Here is an 11514-nt window from a genome sequence, read left to right as displayed (position 1 = left end):
ATTTATCTCTGGCCCTGTAAGATTTCTATTTTTGGTGTGTTTCATAATGTGCTATATGTATTAGTAGTATATGTTATTACAGTACTAATACATATAGTATATACTATACATATCCTATATACTAATACTATTAGTACTATATTAGTACTATATGTATTAGTTCTACTACAGGAGAACTTTTATAATTTGTAAATACATAGACACATTTTGAGGCTATAAACTCAAAAGGTATTTGTTACTGATGAGGGCAGTGGATCAACGAATTTGTATATACTCTTATGAGGGCAGCAGATCAATGAATTTGTATATACTCTTTTCTAAAATAGATATAACTTTTTTTTTTAAGTCTCTGAACATCAAACGATTATTAGAATCAGTTGCTTTCGCATTTATACAAGGGCTTACCGACACGATAATTTAATCTGCCATCTTTATCAGAAACTCTTGACTCTAAAAGAAGCAGGAAACAGAGAATAATGGCAGAGGGAAGTATTAACATAAAGCTAGGGAATTGAAAAATCAACAAAGAACAAACAGTATGACCACAAGTTATCACCAATAAAATGTTAGGTTTTGTTCAATAAGGAAACCTAATATTTTAAACACTGAGATTTAAAATGCTCTAGAATATTATAAGGAAAAAATATTGCTGAAGCTAGAAAAACTTCAGGGAAAAAAATTACTAAGTATTATAATTTCAAAGGAAGACCACACTAAAAAAGAATACATAAAACTCAAGGCGGCTTTGCTTAAAAACCAGGGGGGCATGTAATTATAAACAGCATAGAAAATAATCTAGATATTTGACTAGAACACTTAATCGAACCATGATTCTAAAATAAAAGATAACTGAACATAACGTCTTTGAGAAAATATTTAGGTAAGTTTCTTTTATATATTTATTCTAAAGGGTACAAGGATTCATCGACAAAGAAAAAAAATTTTTGAATTAGAAAATGGTATGAGTGAAGAATTTAAACTATAATTTTGTTATTAAATATTTAAAGAGTTATATAACAGGATGCTATATAATTGTTAATACAATTGGTAAGATGAGAAAAAGAAAACTAATTTTAATGTATTAAAGAAATAAAAATTTGACCAATTATACCAATGGACCTCATTTTAGAAAATAATTATATAGTTTTTGCAGTTGCATGGTTTATCATATAGGACACTAATTTATCTTGTATAAACTTGAGGCTTGGGACTAAAGATAGTTTCATGCTGAATTATACACATGTCATATATGAAAATTGTATCTATCAGAAAAGAATGTTAAGGGTCTATTAAGCATTCTAATTACAAAAATTAAGAGGTATAGAAACAAGGTCCAGAAGTTTTTAATATAAAGAAGGGAATCTCTGGGCACAGGAAAAGGTTCATCACTGAGTAGGAGAGACAGGTTATGGTGAAGCAGGACCAGGGAGTTAGAAAAGACTGTAAAATCATGGTAAGGACATACTACATATTATTCCTACTAGGTAGGTTTAGGGCACTGATATATTGTCCATCCAACTGACTGTGGGGTTTGTTGGCTACTCAAGCTAGATAGTATATAACTGGGCTGAATTTTTCCATTCAAATGTCACTGGCTTATGGATACACAAACTTTATAAAGGAAATAAACTGAGAAGTAAAATTTGCTTCACAGAAATTCATATTATAGTTAGTTCTTTTTATAAATAATCCTATTGCCTTTAAAAAGGGACAGCTATCTTTTAAAGAAAGATTTTACGGAAGTGCAACACATACACTGGTTGCAGAACAAAATCACTGTGCTCCTAACTGGTCCTTTCCTATTTCCGTCCTTGCCATGTCATCTGAAACATGGAAAATACAGTGGTTCCTTTTCAGTGGAATTTTTTCCGCCTGCTATTTTTATACCTAATAAGTGAAAAATGCAAACTAATATAGTATCAGTTTTAAGTATTCACCATTTAAATCTTTATAAAGGTAAAGAAACTTGCATATGCATTGTAATAAGGGGAGCCTTTTTTCATTTCACCATTCTTTGACTTTTACAGGGCAAAACACATACTAGAGAACATATCATTAATTTTACATCATGAAGCATATCAAAATAAAATGGGAAAAATGATACATTTGCCATTGGTAAACAGGAATTCATCAAAAGACAAAGAGAAAAAAAATACAATATGACTTGAGACGAAGTGTATCACTTAAACTAGAGTATTCAAATTGGAATGAGAAAAAGTACAATGTTTTGACAATGTTCATCAAAAAACAACGCATTAAAAAAATTTTAATGTAAAGTTTGAATTCAAATTTTAAAATTACTATTTGAGGGCAACATACTCTAAATTCAGGAAAACACAACACTAGGGTGAAAAACCCTAAGTTGAAGATGAAGATTTAAGTTTGAACCTACCTTGCCAAAGATGGAATCATTTGCCAAAAGGAAAGCAAGTACCTGATCATAATAGTCTCAGAAAATATAAATTAAATCTTCATTTATGGTGTGACACCTGTTACTAAATCAATTCATTTACTACGATGCTCAACTCAATTTTTCAGTTGTTTAAATAATAGCACAAAACTAGGGAAATTATAAATATTTAAGGAGATTAAAATGTCAGTAGAAAACGTATTACATATGGATTAAAAGAAAAGCATTCATTCAAACTACTCCTGAATAAGAAGCCAAAATAATTCCATCTAGAACTTTAAGAGAGAGAGCAGCCCATAAATCCCGTTTGAAAGACAAGAATAAATAAACCGTTAAGCAAAGCCAGGAATCTAGATGACTTTGAAACATCCACTTACATCCATTTTAATGAAGAATTGAAGGATACACTGTGTTAAAGACATATTTAAAAGACTAGCAGTGGAATAAGACAGATGAATCAAATTTTGTTATAGCCTAAATAATTACAAGAGACTTTGAAAACGTAGTGTAATTCAGGTTTTCTTTCCAGTTTCAAAGCTTCTATCCATTGCCTCTATCTTTGGTGTCACTGCCACCAATAAACACAGTATACAGCTTAGAAACCTAATTACTATCTTCAACTAGGAAAAAGTAAATTAACATTATTTCTTTAAAAGTAAGATATAAAGAATGTGGTCCAACTTAATTTTGTCTCATGGTCCCACAGTATTCTGAAATATCATGCCAAAATGTAAAAGTTTAAAAGGGAACATCATCATTTCCTATAAATGCACCAAAAATTTAGCTACTGTACGCTGGTGTGATGACAGCTAGTAGTATGCAGAGGCCACACAACGACATAACATACGTGTGTTCAGCGCACAATTACTCCAAGGAAGGTTCAGTTTAATGGGAAACCGAAACATGGACAACATAATGCCTTCATGTACATATGCTACAGCATTGTTCTCTTGCAGTTCAAAAAGACAGTGTAATTCTCTTAAATTTACACAAAACATTATGAAACATGGTAGTTGCTCATGATTAAAATTAAACAGCAATGTCAGTTAAGTTAACAGGGTTAAATATATTCACATGATCACCACGGTGGTTCGAAGTGGCCACGAGTGAAGTTACACAGCGATCTATGCACACATCCGCCACAACGGTGCTTGCTGCAGACCAGGTAATTTTACGAGACAAATAATCTTGCACTGATTCTTTCATATTACGAAAGGAATTAGATGTTGTAAGTAGTTTCATTCCTCTGGGGGAGGGGGAGGGGAGGACCTCTAAAAAGTCAGTGCAAATTGAAGAGAGGTCTCCCTTCTTGAATATTGGAACTTGTTGACCAAGATATGATTCCTATAAGCTGAGGATAAACAAATCTTAAGATATCAAAGAATCTCATAACATTGTCATGGGCGTTTAGCAGGTATTTGCCACAAAGAGGAGTTCCAGCCCTACAGCAGGGCCTTCGGAGAGTACGGCTGCTGGGGCGGAGGCGGCTGGGGCAGCGCCGATGTTAAAGTATAGTTCGGCACCTGGGACAGGCTGCTCCCTGCGTTCTGGTATATGGTGACGTCGGGGGCAGCAGGAGGAGGACTATACACTGAGGCCTGGCTGGGATACGTGCCTCCTTGAACAGAAGTGCCCATCGTGCTGTGGAAGGGAAAGAACACTTGGTTAGATCAACACTGACTTACCCAGCTGTTTAGAGATGAACAGGAAAGCTGTTCATGAAACAGTTACTCATTCATGCAACGCATTCAATAAATACTTAGTAAATAGCTATAACGTGCCGAACACTGTTATTTGAGGCACTGGGATATCATCAAGAAGGAAGGGGAAACGTCCCTATCATCATGGAGCTTACATTCTAACAGGATAAAAAAGATGATAAAAAAATGTATAATATGTCAAGAGGTAGTAACAAGAGGTGGTATAAAGAAACGTAAAGCATCGTGGGAGAAGCCCCGAGTTCCTGGGACAAGAGATTCCTGGGTATCCAGGGTGGTCCCGGAGGCTGCTCAGACACAGCTACACTGAAGCAGAGACCTGGAAAGAGGGGGAGGGACAGACACCGATTAGCTAGGAAAACAGGCTTTCAGGCAAGGAGAAAAGCAGGCCCTTGAGAAGAGAAAAGGCCCGGCATGTTCAAGGAGCTGCAAGGAGGCCTGGGCGGCCGGAGCGACGCGGCAGAAGCAGGGAGGAGGAGCCGCAGAGTGCAGGGCCGTGCAGACTCTGGCGTGTACTGGAGTGGGACAGAGACACACTGGCTGCTTGTGGACACAAGAGCGATGCGATGTGACTTGGCTTTAACAGGCTCACCGGGCCCAGGACAGAAGCCAGGTGACCTGGCTGGGGGCTGCTGGAATCGTCCCTGTGAGAGCCCGTCGGGCGGCTGGCGAGAGCCATGGAGGAAAGGGGAGGGAAGGGTCCGATTTTGAAGGAACTTCCATCAAAGGAAGTTTACATCACGTCTGAGGTAAAATCTTAGAACTAAGTCCTACTCTACTCTGGTATAGTAGCCATTCACTGAAAGAGAAAAGACTACAGATAAGGGCCACGGCAGATTTGGGGAGGGAGAATCAAGCACAGTTTTGGACATGTCAAGTGAGATACCTAGGAGACTGCCAAGAAATGACAGTGAGCAGGTGGTCAGCTATGCGGGTCTGGAGCCCAGCAGAGAGGTCAGGGCTCAGAGCTCGAATTCGGGGGTCGTCGGCACACACAAGCAGCGTTCAGGTCAGGGACCTGAATGACATCCCCCAGGGAGCGACTGCAGACAGAGGAAAAAGCACTCCGTGTTTTGAGCTCTAGAGCTAGAAGTCAGGGAGATAAAGAGGCACTGGCAAAGAAGGCTGAAGAGTGGCAATAAGGCAGAAGGAAAACTAGGAGAGCACGGTCACGGCCAAGTGAAGAAAGTATTTCAAAAAGGAAGTGACCACTGGGTCTGGCCACACGGAAATGGCTGGTCCCTACGAGCAGTGCTGGAAGACTAGGGGAGATGAAGACCTGATATCCTCCTTTGTCTTATTCCCTGAAAACAGAGAAGCAAACAACAGAGACCTCCCATCTACTCCCACTAACACATTTACCCACTGTCTGCACCCACACCCACAGCTACATCCCGCCTCGCCTCCTGCTGGGACCGGCCACCTGCCAGTGTGCTCCAGTGCAAGGTGCCCCCTCTGTGCACGGATCCCATCCACCGACCAGAACTCCCTCGAGCTGATTCATGTCTCGGCTTCCTCTCTTCCCATCCCCAACCTGACAGTCGACTTTCCACTATGTGTAAGACACCAGGATACAAAGAGAAATACGAAGAGCTTTAACAAGCAGATTTCCCCCCACCTCTCTGTGAAAAATGTAAAACAAGCTACACAATGGGCAATTGCCTAAAATTTTCAAAATACTGCCTATTTTTAAACTTTTCTTCAATTCCTAGATTGTTTATAAATCAATGTTGGTAAATTCAATACTCTTGTACTTTGCACAAATTAAACCAATTCACTATTATAACAGATAGTCATTTGCTACTATAGTCCACCAACTAATGTAACCACGTAAGTCATGCTTAAAGGCAGCACCCATTATCATTCCACAAGTGTTGTGTTGTGAAATACAAAGCATTACAAGCACTCAGGTTTCATGCTATTGGTCACATCGATAAGGGTCACAACAATGCTACCGTATCACGTTGAGACTAAGTGCTAAGCTCTGGCGCCAGAATGCCTAGTTTGTATCTTAGCTAAATGGGACCTGAGCCGTTGCTCCCTGCCTCAGTTTTCTCATCTGTAAAATGGGGATAATACTGTACCTACTTCATGGGTTATTACCATCCATGAGTTAATACACATAAAGCACACAGCACAACACCTAGTGCTTACTACCCCACGAATGTTAGCTATCACTGTAACCATTCCCACTCTGTACTATATTCCTTGTCTCAACTTAAAAGTTCTACCATCCACCCAGCTGTTTAAAGGTTAAAACCCAGCAATTCTCTTATATCTCTGCTCTGCACTATCTCCCCACTGTGTTACCCATAGCCAATCATTTGCTCATCTCTAAATAACCCTTTTCTCATCCCTATCTTGTAGTTAGACACTCAGCATTTCTTGCCTAATATACTAGCCCACCAGCTACTAACCTAGTCCCTATGAATCCATCAACACTATCACCACCTGAAGCTCTTTACGGGCTTTCCCAGACAAGACCCAAGCTCCTTAACATGGTATCTCGGACCATCCATTACCCTTGTCAATAAGTCCAAGCGTCTCTCTCACCTCTCCCCCCAGAGACTTTAACCCTTTAGTAACACTGCACCACTGGTAATGCCCAACATGCACCGTGCGTTTTCACTGCTCCCCATTTCATCCATTCCATGGATACCATACGTTTCACAGCATGTCAGGTAAACAAAAGCATGAGACCCACATCTCTGTCCATGACAGACAATCATTCTTACTTTTTCCTCCAGTCTTAAGAGCGTATTTTTCTTGGAAATCTTCCCTAAACCCTGAGGCTCCTCAAGCACTCTGCATATACCTTTATTTGTAATTTGTGTTGTAACAACATACTTTGTGTGTGTTTGCCTCCATTAGCCCCTAACAACCTTGAGGCTCGGAAACTCCAAATCAATGGTCAGCTAGTATCTGCCAAGGGAGCCAAGAATACTCAATGAGGAAAGGATAGCCTCCCCAACAAACGGTGCTGGGAGAACCGGATAACCACATGCCGAGGAAGAAAAAGGTCCCCTGTCTTACACCGCACACGAAAATGAACTTGAAATGGAGTAAAAACTTAAATTTAAGACCTGAAACTGTAAAACTCCTAGAAGAAAAGACAGGGGAAAAAGGTTGTTGAGACTGGTCTCGGCTGCGGTTTCCTGAATATACAGCAAAAACACAAGCAACAAAAGCAAAAATCAGTAAGTGGGACTGCATCAAACTAAAACGCTTCTGCACAGCAAAGAAAACCATCAACAAAACCAAAAGGCAACCTATGAAATGGGAGAAAATATGTGCAAATCACATTATCTGGTAAGGAGTAAATATCCAAAATACATAAAGAACTCATACAATTCAATGGCAAAAAACCCAAAAATCCATCGCTTAAATAAATCATCACTTTGTTTTCTTGACCTCCCCCTCTGTCTCTGAATTCTTTCTGCCACAAGAAACTACCCTGGGAACCATCCTTGTTGGAGCCATCCAGGAGAATTCAGGAGGACCTTCAAGATGGCGGAGGAGTAAGACGTGGACATCACCTTCCTCCCCACAAATACATCAGAAATACACCTACATGTGAAACAACTCCTACAGAACACCTACTGAACGCTGGTAGAAGACCTCAGACCTCCCAAAAGGCAACCAACTCCCCACATACCTGGGTAGGGCAGAAGAAAAAAGAATAAACAGAGACGAAAGAATAGGGACGGGACCTGCACCGCTGGGAGGGAGCTGTGAAGGAGGAACAGTTTCCACACACTAGAAGCCCCTTCTCTGGTGGAGATGGGGGATGGGGAGGGAGGAAGCTTCGGAGCCGCGGAGGAGAGCGCAGCCACAGGGGTGCGGAGGGCAAAGCGGAGAGATTCCCGCACAGAGGATCGGTGCCGACCGGCACTCACCAGCCCGAGAGGCTTGTCTGCTCACCCGCCGAGGCGGGCGGGGCCGGGAGCTGAGGCTCCAGCTTCGGAGGGCAGATCTCAGGGAGAGGACTGGGGTTGGCTGCGTGAACACAGGCTGAAAGGGGCTAGTGTGCCACAGCTAGCAGGGAGGGACTCTAGGAAAAAGTCTGGAACTGACTAAGAGGCAAGAGACCATTGTTTCGGGGTGTGCAAGGGGAGGGGATTCAGAGCACCGCCTAAACGAGCTCCAGAGATGAGCGCGAGCCGCGGCGATCAGCACAGACCCCAGAGACGGGCATGAGACACTGAGGCTGCTGCTGCCGCCACCAAAAAGCCTGCCTGCGAGCACAGGTCAGTATCCACACCTCCCTCCCTCCCTCCCACACCTCCCTCCCAGCCTGTGCAGCCCGCCACTGCCAGGGTCCCGGGATCCAGGGACAACTCCCCCGGGAGAACACACGGCGCGCCTTAGGCTGGTGCAACGTCACGCCGGCCTCTGCCGCCGCAGGCTCGCCCCGCACGCCGTGCCCCTCCCTCACCCCGGCCTGAGTGAGCCAGGGCCCCCAAATCAGCGGCTCCTTTAACTCCGTCCCGTCTGAGCGAAGAACAGATGCCCTCCGGCAACCCAGACGCAGAGGTGGGACAAAATGGCGGGCGGGGCCGGGAGCTGAGGCTCCAGCTTCGGAGGGCAGATCTCAGGGAGAGGACTGGGGTTGGCTGCGTGAACACAGGCTGAAAGGGGCTAGTGTGCCACAGCTAGCAGGGAGGGACTCTAGGAAAAAGTCTGGAACTGACTAAGAGGCAAGAGACCATTGTTTCGGGGTGTGCAAGGGGAGGGGATTCAGAGCACCGCCTAAACGAGCTCCAGAGATGAGCGCGAGCCGCGGCGATCAGCACAGACCCCAGAGACGGGCATGAGACACTGAGGCTGCTGCTGCCGCCACCAAAAAGCCTGCCTGCGAGCACAGGTCAGTATCCACACCTCCCTCCCTCCCTCCCACACCTCCCTCCCAGCCTGTGCAGCCCGCCACTGCCAGGGTCCCGGGATCCAGGGACAACTCCCCCGGGAGAACACACGGCGCGCCTTAGGCTGGTGCAACGTCACGCCGGCCTCTGCCGCCGCAGGCTCGCCCCGCACGCCGTGCCCCTCCCTCACCCCGGCCTGAGTGAGCCAGGGCCCCCAAATCAGCGGCTCCTTTAACTCCGTCCCGTCTGAGCGAAGAACAGATGCCCTCCGGCAACCCAGACGCAGAGGTGGGACAAAATTCAAAGCTGAATCCCAGGAGCTGTGCGAACAAAGAAGAGAAAGGGAAATCTCTCCCAGCAGCCTCAGGAGCAGCGGATTAAATCTCCACGATCAACCTGATGTACCTGCATCTGTGGAATACCTGAATAGACAACGAACCATCCCAAATAGAGGCAATGGACTTTGGGAGAAACTGCAGACTTGGGGTTTGCTGTATGCAACTGACTAGTTTCTGATTTATATGTTTATTTTAGTTTAGTTTTTAGCGCTTATTATGATTGGTGGACTTGTTTATTGGTTTGGGGGCTCTCTTCCTTTCTTTTTTATTAATTTCTTTATTTTAATTTTTTTTATTTTAATAACTTAATTTATTGTAATTTTTTTTCCTTCTTTCTTTTTTTTTCTCCCTTTTCTTCTGAGCCATGTGGCTGACAGGGTCTTGGTGCTCCAGCCGGGTGTCAGGTCTGAGCCTCTGAGGTGGCAGAGCTGAGTTCAGGAGATTGGTCCACCAGAGACCTCCCAGCCCCCCGTAATGTCAACCAGTGAGAGCTCTCCCAGAGATCTCCATCTCAACGTTAAGACCCAGATGCACTCAAGGACCAGCAAGCTTCAGTGCTGGACACCCCTATGCCAAACAACTAGCAAGACAGGAACACAACCCCATCCATTAGCAGAGAGGCTGCCTTAAACCATACTGAGTTCATAGACACCCCAAAACACGCCACCAGACATGGACCTGCCCACCAGAAAGACAATATCAGCCTCATCCTGCAGAACACAGGCACCAGTCCCCTCCACCAGGAAGCCTACACAAGCCACTGAATCAACCTTAGCCACTGGGGGCAGACACCAAAAACAATGGGAACTACGAACCTGCAGCCTGCAAAAAGGAGACCCCAAACACAGTAAGTTAAGCAAAATGGGGAGACAAGAAATATGAAGCAGATGAAGGACCAAGGTAAAAAACCACCAGACCAAACAAATGAAGAGGGAATATGCAGTCTACCTGAAAAAGAATTCAGAATAATGATAGTAAATATGATCCAAAATCTTGGAAATAGAATAGAGAAAGTACAAGAAACATTTAACAAGGACATAGGAGAACGAAAGAGCAAACAATGATGAATAACACAATAAATGAAATTAAAAATCCTCTACAAGGAATCAATAGCAGAATAACTGAGGCAGAAGGACAGATAAGTGACCTGGAAGATAAAATAGTGGAAATAACTCTACCACGGACCAGAATAAAGAAAAAAGAATGAAAAGAATTAAGGACAGTCTCAGAGACCTCTGGAACAACATTAAATGCACCAACATTCAAATTACAGGGGTCTCAAAAGAAGAAGAGAAAGAGAAAGGGACTGAGAAAATATTTGAAAACATTATAGTTGAAAACTACCCTAATATGGGAGAGGAAATAGTCAATCAAGTCCAGGAAGTGCAGAGAGTCCCATACAGGATAAATCCAAGGAGAAACACACCAAGACACATATTAATCAAACTATCAAGAATTAAATGCAAAGAAAAAATATTAAAAGCAGCAAGGGAAAAACAACAACATATAAGGGAATCCCCATAAGGTTAACAGCTGATGTTTCAGCAGAAACTCTGCAAGCCAGAAGGGAGTGGCAGGGCATATTTACAGTGATGAAAGGAAAGAACCTACACCAAGATTACTCTACCCAGCAAGGATCTCATTCAGATTCGATGGAGAAATTAAAACCTTTACAGACAAACAAAAGAAGAGAATTCAGCACCACCAAACCAGCTTTAAAACAAATCTAAAGGAACTTCTCTAGGCAGGAAACACAAGAGAAGGAAAAGACCTACAATAACAAACCCAAAACAATTAAGAAAACAGTAATAGGAAGAAAACATATCGATAATTACCTTAAATGTAAATGGATTACATACTCCAACCAAAAGACATAGACTGGCTGAATGGATCCAAAAATAAGACCCATATATATGCTGTCTACAAGAGACCCACTTCAGACCTAGGGACACATACAGACTGAAAGTGAGGGGATGGAAAAAGATATTCCATGCAAATGGAAATCAAAAGAAAGCTGCAGTAGCAATTCTCATATCAGACAAAATAGATTTTAAAATAAAAACTATTACAAGAGACAGAGAAGGACACTACATAATGATCAAGGGATCAATGCAAGAAGATATAACAATTGTAAATATTTATGCACCCAACATAGGAGCACCTCAATACATAAGGCAAATGCTAAC

At 42.8% G+C, this 11514-nt stretch overlaps 1 protein-coding gene across 2 annotated transcripts in view; it reads right to left on the bottom strand.

Moving 5' to 3' along the window:
- Positions 1–2765: 2765 nt before the first annotated feature.
- The window catches only part of STAM (signal transducing adaptor molecule), a 67915-nt gene continuing 59166 nt past the window's right edge, over positions 2766–11514 (bottom strand). For both annotated transcript variants that reach the window (XM_024750102.1, XM_024750103.1), the window contains one exon: positions 2766–4051. In XM_024750102.1, coding sequence (XP_024605870.1) covers positions 3853–4051 — 199 coding nt within the window. In that variant the 3' untranslated portion in view covers positions 2766–3852. The remainder of the gene's footprint in view (positions 4052–11514) is intronic.

This window comes from Neophocaena asiaeorientalis, unplaced genomic scaffold (assembly GCF_003031525.2).
Source record: "Neophocaena asiaeorientalis asiaeorientalis breed wild unplaced genomic scaffold, Neophocaena_asiaeorientalis_V1.1 scaffold4, whole genome shotgun sequence".
NCBI classification, from domain to species: Eukaryota; Metazoa; Chordata; class Mammalia; order Artiodactyla; family Phocoenidae; genus Neophocaena; species Neophocaena asiaeorientalis.
This window is presented reverse-complemented; position numbering and strand designations above follow the sequence as displayed.